A 14,887-nucleotide genomic window follows, 5' to 3' on the forward strand; every position below is an offset into this window, starting at 1 on the left:
CATCCAGGCTGCATGGAACACTGGCATTCCCTGCCCACAGGCTCTGATTCACTCAGTAGGACTGGCATAGTGAGCACAGTCTGGTCACACCACAGCAGCAGCTCAGTGTGTTCACAGATCTCTCTCCTCAAATGTCTTACACAATCCACAATCTCTGGGATATAATCCACTGGTAAGACTGCTGGATTTATCCACTGGTGGTCTTTATCCCAGGAGCTTTCTAACTTGATGACATGTTTTGAAACAAATGTTTGTGATGCCAAAGGCATGTACATATGCAGACATAGAATTATGCATTAGGAGGAACATTTTTGAATGTTTCTACTGTATGAACTTTTTTAATATTTCTATCAGCTTCATAACCATGAAATGCTTGATTTAAATTCCTATGGAAACTTGTTGATGAGCTAAACATTACTCTAGAGTCAAGCCAGTCTCCATTTATTTACAAGTTCCCACAAAAAGAAATTCCAGTTTTTGTATCATCTTGACAAAGCCAATCTCTTCCACTTGCTAAGATCTAGAAAGAAGTGACAATTTAGTAAGACTATGGCAGTTCTAACTCTGTTTTTCTGTCCATGCAAAGCAGCTCTGTATTACACTTTATATCACTAATAGAGGTGATGTATCTATATTCTATCAGTACATTTCTTTGTAAATTGATGCTTCAGTATAAATGTGAACCCTATTTCTCTTTTAAGGAGAAAGCAAAATAATTCCAAGTGAAGTTCATGAAACATGGGAGTAAAGTTTTCTTCCTTTGAAATGTAAACTCTGAAGCATCATAACATCTACAAATGGACCATAAATAAAGAAATTCCAAGTTTACTAAACAATGGCAAACAAGACACAGACTAGAGAATTCCCAAAGGTAAATGATACATGATGTTCATTAACTCACTGCAAAGTGCCAGGTGTTCTAAATATCTCTCTGGAGAAAATAATGTTACAAATAAATATCTATCCATTCCTTAAAGTTTTGAATTATCCAGGCCTGAAACTCATTATTCATCATCATCATGGCTAGGCTTCATGAACGCAGATTTGGGAAGGACTCTACCCACATTTGCTACAAAACTCGTAATTAACACATCCAAATCACCAACTTCTTGTGTTTTCCCACTTCAAAAGCCAAGTACATGGAGTAAGATGAACAAGGGAAATTGTAATTTCACTTTCTGCTGTATTAAGCCTGTGCACTTCTGTACACTTGCATTACCAACATTTTAGTTAATAGTCTGTACAACAATTAATATTAATCTGATGCAAAGCAGAAGCTGCTGGTACTTATCAAGCACTAAATTTGCAAGTTTTCTGTAACTTTGACTTTACATTGCTTTGTACATTTGTCAGTGGCAAAACCACCCTTCTAGCCACAGTGAAACTGTTAATATATGCAAGCCTAAAGGACTGAGACAAATTCACCTCACAAAGTTACTGACAGATAGTCCTGCAGAGATCACCCTCACACTTTAATCACCTCTTTTACATACTTTAAACTGGCCATTCCTCATGTTAAAATAAAGATATTTCAAATTGCCCTTCAGACCCTGAGTGTCAATGAAGCACAGTTTAATCTCTGAGGGGAGGATGAGGTCTGACAGCCAGAGGGTGTTTTGTTACAGCCTTACTGGTATTTTGCTGCGATAACACCACTTAAATCACTGTAAGATCTGTATCTCCAGACCACTATGACACTTCCAGTGCTAAATGTGTTAGGGGCACTTAGATAAAATGTGCTATATCTGCACAGAGAGCTGACTCAGTGGTCAGATCAGGAAAGAACAGGTCAGGAAGGACCTCTGATAACCAGCTGTTTTTTGGTGAGAGCAGAGCCTTGGCTTAAGGTCCTGTCAAGTCAAGCCTTGAATCCCACAGCTCTCTTGAAAAAGAACTGAGGAGAACTGATCCCTCCTTTTTTTATGTTTTAAATTAAAATATTATTTTACCATATTGAGGTTTTTAAATGTGTACTTCTATCCCTGTAGGTTAAGGAATCAGCAACAGCAGATAAAGGAGGAGATTAGTCAGCAGAGAGAGGATTAGTCAGGAATAAAGTTAGTTATTGATATTAATCAGTAGCAAACAAGTCTCTTTACAAGCTCTTCCTAAGCCATTAAGAGATAAAAGGCAGCACTACTCTGCCTAGAAAGATGCCCAAAGGCTTTGTGCAGGATCAGCATTTTCCCCAGTGCTGGATACTGCCTTGAAAATACTTGATAGTAACAAACTTAAACAAGCAGCTGAACTAATGAAGCTGATTTTCTATTGATTTGTCTCTTGTGTTTGAAATTGTTGTGAGGTTTATGAGAGGTTACTGAACCTTCCCACAGTGCTGACATCCTGATAACCTCTCTTTCCTGTATGGACTCCACATTTAAAAACGTGGCACTGAATATTCAAGAAAAGCTCTTTCCCTTGTACATGGGGCCATTTTTGGAGAAGTTGCAGATGGGCCCATCTTTAGGACCCCCTAAAGCTCTGTCAGGGAGACCTGTGATCAGAAAAGCCTCAGTTTTACAGGAAGTGAACTAGAAGTTGTAAAAACACAAAGCTATCCTCCTGTGCACACCTGTATTCCCTTTAAACCATGATCAGTCAAGTCTGCTTTGTTCATCCCTCCCCTTTCTTTGCCTTTCTTCCATTAAAATTTTAGCTCCTTCACTAATATATTTTCTTCCCTGCACTTCTTGAATCAACATTTACATCATGTTTCGTCCACATCACTTCTGACCTTCTTCCTCCAGGCATTCTCCATGGAATCACTGGACTTGGACAGTCTCTCCTGGATCTCACACAATCTCCTTATACTAATTTTTCCCATTATTCTTAAAGAAACACACAGTTCCTGCAAACCATATCAAAACCATACATCATCCTTTCTTCTTACTGTTCTTGCCTTTTAAAACCTGAGGTACTTTACAGAGGAGACAGATCATTAAGGATTTTGCATGAATAAAAAGCAATCTTCCCTCACATGACAAATACCTGCTCTGCAGCAGAGCAGTGCCAGGAAGACAGACATGATGCAAAGGTGGCAGAGTAATTGCAGAAATCTGATAAAAAAGGAAAAATGATTCATCTTAAACTTATGAATCTACCAGTAATGGTATATATTTGAGCCAAGCTCTACTGAAAGGTGGATCTTTAAGAGGAAATTGCTTCTCATTCTATAAAGAAATAAGAGAGAGAATGGTCACAGGTTACCATGAACAAAATAAGATATCCTTGGAGCATATAAATGTTAGATTGAATACATATGTCAGCCTGAGCCTTTGAAGATTATTGTGTTGCCTAAAGAGGAGTTTTTACAGTTGTGCAACTGGAAGTAGAATAAAAATGAACTTTTAACCAAGCTGAATGTGACTGTTAGAAAATACAAACCCTTTCATCTGAAATCTGTAGAAGCAGGAGACACTGATGTAAACTTCAGCAGCAGCAAAAAGAAAGCTTTCCAAAAGTTTTATTCCCTCATGAAAAAGGCTGGGTAATTAGTTGGGCTTTATGGAATATTAATTGACTTGCATTAGACACTGTAAGTGTGAGCAAAATGGGCCAGAAGAGATGATACACAGTAAATTGTAAAAAAAGGACCAAAGAAAGAAGAGACACTAAGGACAAAAAAAGAATAAATTTAAAAAAGGCAAAATACACACACCATGCACACGAGCTGGAGAAAAAGGTCAAATAAAAATAGACTCAAGGTAAGGACAGAAGAGAGACAAAGACTTTAAATGTTAATGAGAAGAGATAATCCAAAAAGAAAAAAAAATCTGGTAATGAGACATTAGAAAAACCTGATGATGTAAAAACAGGGAGAAAATAACCAGGGATGAATATAAGAGCAGTAATCAACCAAAGAAAATCTTCAGTTAATTGTAATGCCATGCAAAAAATAAAAAATGCCATCTCTATTCCTAATTACTCCTTGCAGCCAAAGACAGAGACAAACGTAATGAAGGTTTTAGTTCCAAGAAAACACTGAAGAGAACAACTAAAAGGACATCAATATAAGTAAGGAAAAAGAAGAAATAAAAACTTATTCCATTCATTCAGTGTTTCTGAATAAGAAAATAAACATTTTCTAACAGCTTTGGAGCAGCACACGTTTAAATCAAGAACAAAACCTTCCTTCACACAGGACAGACAAAAGTTTCTGCAAGCTGGTCAGGGTAGCAGACCTGCCATGAGCTGTACATGTTTTAAACATCTCAATATTTGAAGTCTCTTTACAGGCTGTATGCTTGGAAGTCCTCATCGTGGAAGATGGTGGTAATGACCTTATTTTAGATGCTTTCCTTAACAGAAGAAATGAATTTGGAACTCAGGAAGAGTAAGTAATCTGGGTACTTTCATTTTATGCTTTTTCTCCATAAGCAATACAAAACCCCCTGCATCAAGGTTTCAATTCCTCTTTTTTTATGCCCTTAAACAAGTTCAAAAGTAAACAGGCGACATTTATGTCTGATTTTTGTAACAAAAAAGGTTTGACCTCCCACCTTCCTGTATACACAGGCTCAAAGAATCACCACACATCATACAACACCTTGGAACAATCTGCAACATGGACAGTGTTTGTGCCCTTAGAGCTTCTGTGCTCGAGTACCCTCTGGCTTTTTACAGCTAAGCACTTGTGTTCAAAGGCTCCTCACTAGGAGCACACTCCAATGCAGTGAAAGCCTCCTTATCCTTCTCCCTGTACAGCACACCCTGGCTTAATGCAGGCAGACTCCTCGGTTTTAGTGGAAATAACATGGGATTTCTCAAGCAGTAAAGAAGGTCCTTCACTTAACACAGCCCCTGTTCCTTTTATGTGCCTGTTCTGTCACCTCCACCCCTCAGGCAGGATGGAACACAGAGTCAGGCAGACGTGCAGTCAAACTGCACCCAGCTTGTAAGGATTCCTGGATCTGTAACTCAGATTAGCTGGACCATCCTTTGATTGGATGAAGCAACAAAAACCCACAGGGAACTCATCCTGCTGATGATCAGATTCCAGGGGGAACAGCCCAGACCCACCTCCTGCCCTTCTGTATTTCCATTCATAGACCTTCAAGTGGAACCTGCACTCCCTCTCATGGTGGTTTCCCTCACCACAACTCACTCAGGTTTAAGAGCCTCCACTGGTCTCAGTCACTTGCCATTCAAACAGTACAAATGTTACCAAAACTGAGGTCTTTCAAAGGGAAAGGGTGGGTTGTTCTCATTAACATCATCCAGACACCACATCACTTCTTTTGTCACTTAAATTGCCTCAAGATCCCCAAAACTACACGATCCTCTTCACTCAACCATATCTGACTCAGACCAAATCTTTTTTTTATCATTCTTATAACAAATGGTTTAGAGAAAAATTCCCTTAATGTAGCTGCATTTTCTGTGTAATTTTCATTAGCAGGTTTGCCAAGCTCTCAAGTGGTTTTTCTGTTGTTGCTGCCCCTAAAACCCAGCAACACACTGAAGAGAAACAAACCTATCTCAATTCGAAGGAAAAATATTCTTCCTCAATAAAATCAACCAGCAGCTCTTCATTTTAATGATATTCCTTAACACAGGCAAACAATAAGAGTGTTTCATTTACTAAGGAGTGAATGGATAGAAACAAACAAAAGGACCCCTCATTATTCTGTTTTGAAGCTTCTTTCTACCTTTATCCAATGCTTTTTAAATCAAATATTTATGATGGATATAATTAACAATTTCTTGCTTCAGAGGCTGAAAAGAGACCAGGAATGAAGATCAGATTACATTCACAGTAAAATACACAACATTTACCCAAATTCCATTGTTCTTCTCCTGTAGCAAATGTGAAAGTAGAGGTATTATTAGTGCACTAAGAACCTCTGGTGAAGGGATTATCATTATCTACTTTCAATATCAGATTTTCATACTACAAAGGAAATGAGCAAAGGACAATGGAAGAATATACAGAACAGTAACTTGCAGTGCTCTCTGCAATCACTGTGTGCAGGGAGGTGACCTCAGTTATCTGTTAACAGTGTTCTTACAAGGCCATCTACTAACCCTGAAAACATCCCTTTAGGTTTCTAAAAAGACACAATTTTCCTTCAAAAAAAGGCCGAGACCCACAAAAATAATAGTAAAGTAAAAAATTTCCTTTAAGAACAATAACCTCGAACATAACATGGCATCACACCAATTATCATTCAAGCAACAGGTGTGTGTGCATATATAGATAGATAGATATAGATATAGATATGCTTATATATATATATGCTTATATATATATATGCTTATATATATATATGCTTATATATATATATGCTTATATATATATAAGCATGTTCTCACCAAATGTATGAGTGTCATGTTCCTGATGACTTTCTCTCTGCAAGGCTGTCAGCTTTTTATGTGCATCAACCCACCAGGGTTTGTACTTTAAAACATGCTGAATAGCTTCATCTTCAAAAAAATCAGCTCTAGGGAAAAGAAAAAGAAAAGTCATATGCTATTTATTTCAGTTCATAGTGCATGTGGGTATATATTAATGCACATATAAAATACACCTCACTGGGCCCTGGGCTATTTTCCACACATTAGAGATATGTTCTTCGACTTCAAGGCAGAAAATAATCATTATTAAAAGCATAAACAACATTCTCTTATCTTACAGTATCCCTTCCTTACCTCCTCCACCTTCCCTGAGCCACCCAGAATCCCAAGAAATGGATGAGCTTGCAGCATGACACAAAGGTGAACAAACATGATTTGTTCTGGATGTATTAAAAGGAAAATATTCCAAAGACAAGGCTCCTCAGACAAATCATTTGATTTTACTGGGAAGCTCTCCCACTCAAGAACTAGGTATTCTGTGGGGAGGAAGGGTGTGCAGTTGAAGGGTAAACACAAAGTAGGGATGGACTTTTAGGTAAACAAGGACACAAAGCAGGAAAGTGGAAAAAGAAGAGTTGTATATGAATTCTGAAAGAGAGATTACATCCATCTCAGCACAAAGCCACTGTGGTAAAAACCTCAATGTAGTAATTCTGGGAGGATTTATACTAAAGGACTCAAGTTCTAAGCCTCCTTTTACCATATGAGCTTTTTCTTCGAGCCAAACAATGGTATAAATACAGAGAACTGAAAAAAACTGCAGGAAATTTCTTAAAACCTTCTTAATCACCACACAAAACCTGCCCAGTCTACTGAACACAAAATGTAATTTGCTTCACTCTCACACTGACAGATGTTTTTGTTGCCTTCCTTCAATGTCATTATAAAGTCACTCAGAGATATCAGTCAGTGTACACTTTGCTAAAAGGCACCAGAACACTTGTTTGCCACCATTTCTCCCAGAGCTTCTCTTCTTAATCAGGGTACTTGGGAAAACAACTTTTCTTGAAGAAAGGCTGGGATCATCTGTTCTGAAGCAACCAAAACACAGCCATTAAACTAAATGGTGTAACTCATCTACCAGGCCAGAACACAGAGTCTAAAGTGGAAACTTAGAATTACTGTAATTTGCATCCCATTATAGGTTAGGAACTACTTCAGTTCTAGTGAAATGTACTTCCAAGTGATATTTCCAGAAAGCTGTTCTATTTTCTGTGTGCTACAGAAAGACAAGAGGCTGCCTCTGAAACACCCAACTGGGGAAAAACTCCAGGTTTGCAAAGATACCTTCTGAAAAATCTCAGAGTGGGTAAAGCCTTCCTGACCCCCACAGAACACACCAGAGGACTAATTCTCCCTACTGAGGACTAAACTCTTCTCCCACCAAACTCATCTTGCAGAAATCAATGTATATTAATAGATCTCATGGCTCCAACTTATTTTATTTACAGCTTCTAAACCTAATTTGACCTGAAAAAGCCCAACCTGAAAAGAACACGAAGAATCACTTCCATGTTCATTACATGGAATGAAGCACAAAAGAAACAAAGTAGCACAAAAGAAACACAAAGTTTTGATTTGGAACTTTTCCTCATTCTGCTTTAAAACAGCTTTCATGTGAAAGTAAAAAACCAAAAAGTGGCCAAGACAAAATATTCCTAACTTCAAAACTCAAATTACCTCCTATAGACCGGGATGGTTCATTAATCTTTGTTTCACAAGAGGAAAACAAAGTTCTGACATCTACAACCCAAAATGCTGGCAGGGATTGGCTGCTCAGCTGCTGAAGAGGTGAACTATGAAACAATGTTCTGCAAGAGTTCACAGCAGCCCCACTTGAAGAGGGACTTAAGCAGTAATTAAACAGCTGAGTAACCCCAAAACAGATGGGCAATGCCTTGTGTGTCACACTAAGAAAACCCTCCAGGGTCTGCCCTGATGAGACAAAGAAGGAGACAAATGAAAAGTGAAATTATTCTTTCCAGACATGATCTTTAAACCAAATAATTTATGAAAAGGAAAAGTGACTGTATTTCAGCTGAGGTACCTCTCCTTGAGCAGATGAAGTCAATCAATACTCACAGGTAATGATCAGGCTCAAACTTGGCAGCCTCAGCTTCCAGGCGTCTCCTCCTTCGCTCATCTGCAGGAGTATGGTCTGGATCCTTGATGTCAATCACATCACTGAGCTCATCCTGCAAAGGGAGCCAAAGTTATAGGACCAAGCCACATGTATGACATGCAAGACTGATTTAGTAATAATTTAGGAGGGGATCAGCATTACACTGAGATCTCCGGATCTTCAACCTCCCTTTCCCATCTTCCAAATTCTGCCTTCACTGTGCAAATGAAACATCCAAATTCCAAGGAAAGGCAATTATTTGAAGCCTCTTAGAATTCATGGTATTATCAAGTCTATTCAGGACATTTTATCCTAAGGCAGGGAGGTTATTTTGCATTATTGTAAAAGTTGAAATATTTAACAAAAGCACACAACCACAATGAAGACAAGATAAAAATCACAGATACTGTTCTTCTGACTCTCTCGCTCTCTGAAGTGGCTGTACATGAATTAATAGGCAGTTGCAGAGCCCTTTTAAACATCATTAAGCAGTGGTACTTTAATGCTGATGGGAAATGTATTTCTCCACAAGTAAACCAGTATGTATATTCTAACAGAATATAAATACTTTCTCAATAAATAGCAATCCTTCTGCTCCAAAACCTGAAAATACTACAATTCATGCAATAATTAGAGTTACATAATTAAGTTGCTTTAAACAGCTACAACTCAGTTGCTTAGAGCAAGAACACTACAAAAAATTATCATCTATTTTAATAACAGTGACTACAAGTATTGTTATACGACTCAGCATGCTACAGGTTTTAGATTAGTTTCAATCAATTCATGGCTAAAAGAAACTGCTGAAGGCACAAGAACAGAGTAACAGTATTTGAAGTCTCCTATCCTACCAATCAACCCACAAAAGCAAATTTAGATGCCTCAGCACAATGCTAGTGAAGCCCAGACACCAGGTGGACAGACACCTTGAAGAGTCCACTCTTCAGAAGTTGCCTTGTGAGCCAGAGAGCCTACACAGCCAGTTAAACAGGACTTTTATGACAGAAAAAGACAAAAATGCACCCACCTGCAGCCTCTGGAACACCCCTGACTGCAAATTCCCAAATCCATAAGGGTGCTGCAGTGGTGGAGTGCTTTCTGAACTTTCTTCATAAGGGGTCTGTTCTATTTCCCAGTCAAAGTCTTCTTCTTCCTCCTCCTCAGACAGCTCAGCAGAGGCAGCTGCATATATTGCATGGTCAGAGAAAGAAAATCAGTGCACAGAAAACATATATATGATTTCCTAGAAAGGCAAACACGGGTAGCACAAAAAGCCTTTCTCATTTTACTACATCTTTTAAGAAATCTTACACAACACTGGGGGGGTCATACAGGTCAGTGACCCCTAGGTCCTGCTTCCAACTCTTCCACTTTCAAAATGAAGACCAGGAATGCTAAATTTTTTAAGTGTACTCCCTCAAAGACTGAAATACTTGTTCCACTGATTTCAATAAGATCAGAATTTGATGTTAAGAGGACCCTGACGGAAGTGATGTTATCAATAATTTAAGACAGGTACTAAAAGTTTAAACAGAGACAGTCAAACATTTTTGTCTGTTAAATACTGATGTTAAGCAAGGTATCCATAGAACCTGGGGTTTTAATCAGCTGCTCATATGAGCTAAAAGTCCAGCTGTGGTAGTTTGTAGAAAGCAGAAGACTCCAATGTGTGTGTGCTCTACAGCCACTAGAGGGGTACAAAGATCTACAGAGAATTAGCATATTTTAAAGCACATTTTGGAAAAATTTTAACATAACTAAACCTATAAAGCTGGTATGTATATTGTCTACAACATACTCATTTCTACATTTATTCATACCCTTTTCACACCTAGGACTAGCCAGTAATAAATACTGTATTTTTCCACATATATCACCCTAGATCTAAAACTGTTTCATTATGTACATGTATCATTAGTATAAACACGATTTTTCTTGTCATACCTATCTCTTCTACTAAAGGCTTTGCTGATCTTGATTTCTTTGGTGCTAAAAGAGATGTCAGCATGTCCAGGCCCTCAAAATATTGGCCAGGAACCTCCTTGGGTAACCGGATTGTAAAAGTTCCTTCAAAGAAAGTCAGAACGTAGTTAGTGCATTAAAATATCCAAGACAAACAAAAATGTGCATTTTTCCTCTCATCAAAAAGGCTCAGAGGAATTGGGACACGTACTGGTAGCATTTCATTATGCATCCATCTCTGTGCATGTTTTTGACCTTATTTCACAAAACTCAAAGATTTTAATGATAAAAACATCAAAGAGAATATTTAACCAGCTGTGGTCTCCTGACTCACATTGTATAAACACAAACCAACAGAAGAATACAAGCTTTGTTTTATTTTTAATCCTTCCACTAAACAAGTTACAAAAGATCATAAGAAACTCCTTCAGCAATCTGATTGTCTTAAGTCAAGCATGTAATAAACACTCTGCAAGCAACAAATTTATAGGCTTTATTGCTTTTTTGTTTTCAAGCATAAATTACTGGAGTTAGCAGCATTTTTAATGACATATATACCAATAACATGAACCAATACCTTCGTCTGTATTATAGGATGCTTTTTCTCTGCCATCTTCTACAATTCTCCCAGGAAGTGTCAATCTGTGGGCAAAAAAATGAGATGCAGAATTAGTCAGGCTTTCAGTGAGGCAACTTAACATCTCAGCCTATAAAAATGTAAGGCACATTCCAAAAGCAGCACAAAGGATTAGACTACGTGACTCCTTTTGATAGTAATGGAAGCCACGCAGTGAAATCCCCCTGGATTCTTCCCAGGAAAAAACACACTTGTTCTACAAAACCTACAGCCAGAGAACTGTCTGGCCATCTTACACATAAAAATATATTGTAAGTTAAATTTAGAAAAGTTTCTTTCAACTCTCTTTAATGTGATTTAATGCCTAAGAACAAAGAGGTCAGATCCAAAATAACAGATCTTTGCATGAAGTGGGCTGTCTGCAGCCAACCTTGTAAAAGCTGCAGATGAGGAATGTTCTGGAGGGACCAAAATTAAGTTCAATCTCTACTATGAAGTTCAAATTTTATAAGTTTTGCCACTACTTGCCTGAGAAAGTATGGCTTAGCATAAAATTTAAAGTCTTCCCCTTCAAAATAAACATCAAACTCTGAAGCTCTGGCATAAGGTACTCTGATTATTATTGTGAGAAAATCTGGATCCTGGGTCAGTTCAAAAGCTGGAGTTATCATGATGGATCCAGCAGGAAAAGGAATGACTGTGTAGCCCTATAAAAATAAGAAAAAGATTATTGTAGTTTCCAGTTTATGAGAGCAAATCGTGTCTCTTCAGAATTTGTTAAGAAGGACATTTCAGACTCTCACAAAATGATCTTCCACATGCTCAAGAAGAAAACACTCATGACAACATCAAAGTGTTATCCAGAATGTGAAGGTACCACCTCTGCACCTTAATGAACACCTGAATGTTAATATTTGCAAACAGGAAAGCACCTGTTATGTTCCACATAAAAAACCACACTGAATTCGACCTTAAAACTTTTTAACTTTCTGTAACTGTTATTTATAATCTCACATATAGACCTTTACAGTTCTTCAGTGAACTGATCACAAACCACTATTAGAAAACACTGAAAAAGAGTAAAACTTGCAAAAAAAAAAAAATAGAGCTGTATTTTATAGTTCACACACACATTGGCCAGAAAATGAGCAACAGATGCAAGGTCAGTTTAGATGAACATCCATCAGAACCATATTTGTGTGTACACACTAGCACGAGTACATATTTAGCATAAGAGAAGGAATTTACATAGTACTATTCAGCCAATATACAACTTGTCTGACTCTTCAATAGCTTCTAAATAATACAAGATAATTCGTCAGGTTTAATTTAGAATCCATTTGTGGACTGGAGTTTTGTTTGTTTGGGGAGGGCATGTTTACAAATGGCCACACAGTTTTGAAAACTAACTTTGTAAAACAAAAATATTTTAGCCAAAAAAATGCAGAATAGAAGTAAACTGTGAAACTGAGTGAAAAGTAGCACTTTCCCAGATAAATGTTTGTTAAATATATCCCCTTTGTGACAATTTCACAAACAGACAGCAACCATTAACCATTAACAGGGCTAAATTAACAGACTACCTTCATATGGGTAATCTACCTCATTTGGTACACGTGAAAAAAATTAAACTCCCCATTGCACCGTACTACTTAATTCAAGGGCAACATTCCCACCCTTTCCAGGCTGAAAAGTTGCCAGGTGTTTATATAAAGTCGTGCCTGGACAGGGAACACCTGCAAACTAAAAAGTACAGCGCTATGGGCTTTCTTCTTGTCTACTTCAACACCGCAAACTGGGATACAAAAATCCAGCCGCTCGTTTAGACCCCTCAGGGGGTGTCAGTCCGCAAGTTTTATTTCCTTAAGTCAGAGTTTCATCTGTTAAGCGCAGTCCCAAAGCCAGGCCCAGCCGTCCCCGCGCTGCTGCCGCACTTGGAGCATCCCCGACCCAAAGTAACGACCCCAAACCCCTCCGGAGGCTGCCACGCAACCCCCCCGGTATCTCACGGCTGAGGAACGGCGATAACACGCCGCTGAAGCCGCACGTATCCCGAATAACCCCGCTTTCCAGCCCTTCCCGAGCAAACACCGCTGCGCTCCAGGGAAAGGTGCGGGGTGGTGGGGGGGGGTCCGGTAAAACACAACCTCCCACCGCTGGCTCACACCGGGCCGAGGGCCCACCTGCGCCCGTAACCCCCCGGGGCCACCCTCCAGAGGGACAGAGCCTTCTGAGGAGGCGGCTCCCAGCGGGAAAAGCCACGGGATAAGGGGATGAGGAAGGGACGATGAGCCCCATCCGCGCCCGCCCGCGCCGCCACTCACCGCCCGCGCCGCTTCCCGCGCCCGCCCGCACCGGGGGCGGGGCCGCGCAGGCGCAGACGGGGCGCGCCCCGCCCCCGTCATGGCGGCCCCTGCGGCCGCCCTCACAGAGCGCCGTGCCCGGGCAGCCTGGGCACAGCCGGCTGCTTGTCTGTACCCCTACTGGTTTTCGCGAAATACACAGGAATTCAGACATCACCTTTAAATTCGTGTCGCTCTTAAAAATCTGATGGAGTTGCGCCATGTTTCCCGGAGTTATTAGAGAGGAAATGGTTAACAGTTAGTGTGGATATGGTCAGTGTAACTGTGTAAAACCTAAGTTGTTCAGGCTAAAAATCAGAATCCGCCCCCTTGAGAAATAGGAAGGATGGATTCTTACCTGCAGTTGCATAAAATATATTGCACACGCTCTGTGTGTTTTATTTCAGCTGCTTTTCATAAGTGGAAATTGAACAGTTTTTAGTGTGTCAGAGAGCTGGTTTGTTCTTTCCTGTGAAACCAGTGGTTACTCCAGGACTAACCCATGTGAGCAAATGTCCTGTTATTTCTGTTGTGTTCACACTTTGCTGCAGGGGAGGTAGATCAGTAAACTGAGGATTGACCCCGTGAGCGATGTCGGAATAGGAATTCCCAATTACATCTCTTCTCAGCCATTGGATAAATGCAGAACCACACTGACAGTATGAAAAGAGGAAGATCCTGATGAATTACAACACAGCATTAAGAAGAAAATGCAACAAGAAGCTCAAAAAATTGCCAAAAGCAGAAAAGTTGGTTTAAAGGCCGTAATTTATTAAATATAGCACCTAGTGTAGAATTAGTCTGATTTTCCTGCCTTTAGACCATGAGAGGTATTCTGGTTCTTTACATCTTTAAATACTGTTGACTATCTTCCTCTTGCTGCCCCCTCTGAGATGCATTCAGACATTTTTCCTGGAGGGAGAAAGCATAATTATGTAACTTCTGCTAATAAATTTTTCTTTAAAAAAAAAAAGTAGACAAACAATCCCCCAGGCTGGAAATCCACTGAATATGACATCTCTTCATGGGGAAACTTCTTCGTTCTTGTGCAGAACTGAACCAGCAGTTTAAATACTGCACAAAAATCAAATTATTTGCTTCAAAATAGATCATTCTCCCCACCGATCTAAAACTGATGTATGGTTTTAATATTCTGCTTAAAATTCCTTGTGTCCCTCTTTTTCTCCTGCAGAAATTGAAGATGCATGGCATATAAAATGCATTTTCTGTTATAATAAGAAATTAATGACATCTAATTTCAGATGCTGATTTGACTTGGACCAAGGCCTCGATCATGTCCTTAGAAACTTTTGATGCATTTCCAGAGGAATTCTGCACTAATTAACTTTTGGACCTTACCAATGTAATCTATAATAAGAATATTGGACAGGAAGCTGGATTATGAACCAGTAGGCACCGTCTTCTCTGCATAAATTCAAATTTGCAGGACAAGTCCATAAAAGATAAGAAGTTTCATTAGAGAGTTTAGTCTTGTCTAACTGACACTTTCCAGTACTGCCTCACTATTAT

The 14,887-nt window shown here is 39.2% G+C and overlaps 1 protein-coding gene across 2 annotated transcripts in view; it reads right to left on the reverse strand.

Moving 5' to 3' along the window:
* SHQ1 (SHQ1, H/ACA ribonucleoprotein assembly factor) overlaps positions 1 to 13,379 on the reverse strand; it is a 44,224-nt gene extending 30,845 nt beyond the window's left edge. The window contains exons 1-7 of one of the 2 annotated variants that reach the window (XM_027640659.1): positions 13,340 to 13,379; positions 11,544 to 11,722; positions 11,016 to 11,080; positions 10,421 to 10,543; positions 9,504 to 9,658; positions 8,437 to 8,549; positions 6,313 to 6,440 (exon numbers count right to left, since the gene is read on the reverse strand). In XM_027640659.1, the coding sequence (XP_027496460.1) occupies positions 6,313 to 6,440; positions 8,437 to 8,549; positions 9,504 to 9,658; positions 10,421 to 10,543; positions 11,016 to 11,080; positions 11,544 to 11,686 (727 nt within the window). In that variant the 5' untranslated portion in view covers positions 11,687 to 11,722; positions 13,340 to 13,379. The other variant, XM_027640660.1, reaches the window with a different exon arrangement.
* Positions 13,380 to 14,887: the final 1,508 nt, after the last annotated feature.

This window comes from Corapipo altera, unplaced genomic scaffold (genome assembly GCF_003945725.1).
Source record: "Corapipo altera isolate COAL_440 unplaced genomic scaffold, ASM394572v1 55, whole genome shotgun sequence".
NCBI classification, from domain to species: Eukaryota; Metazoa; Chordata; class Aves; order Passeriformes; family Pipridae; genus Corapipo; species Corapipo altera.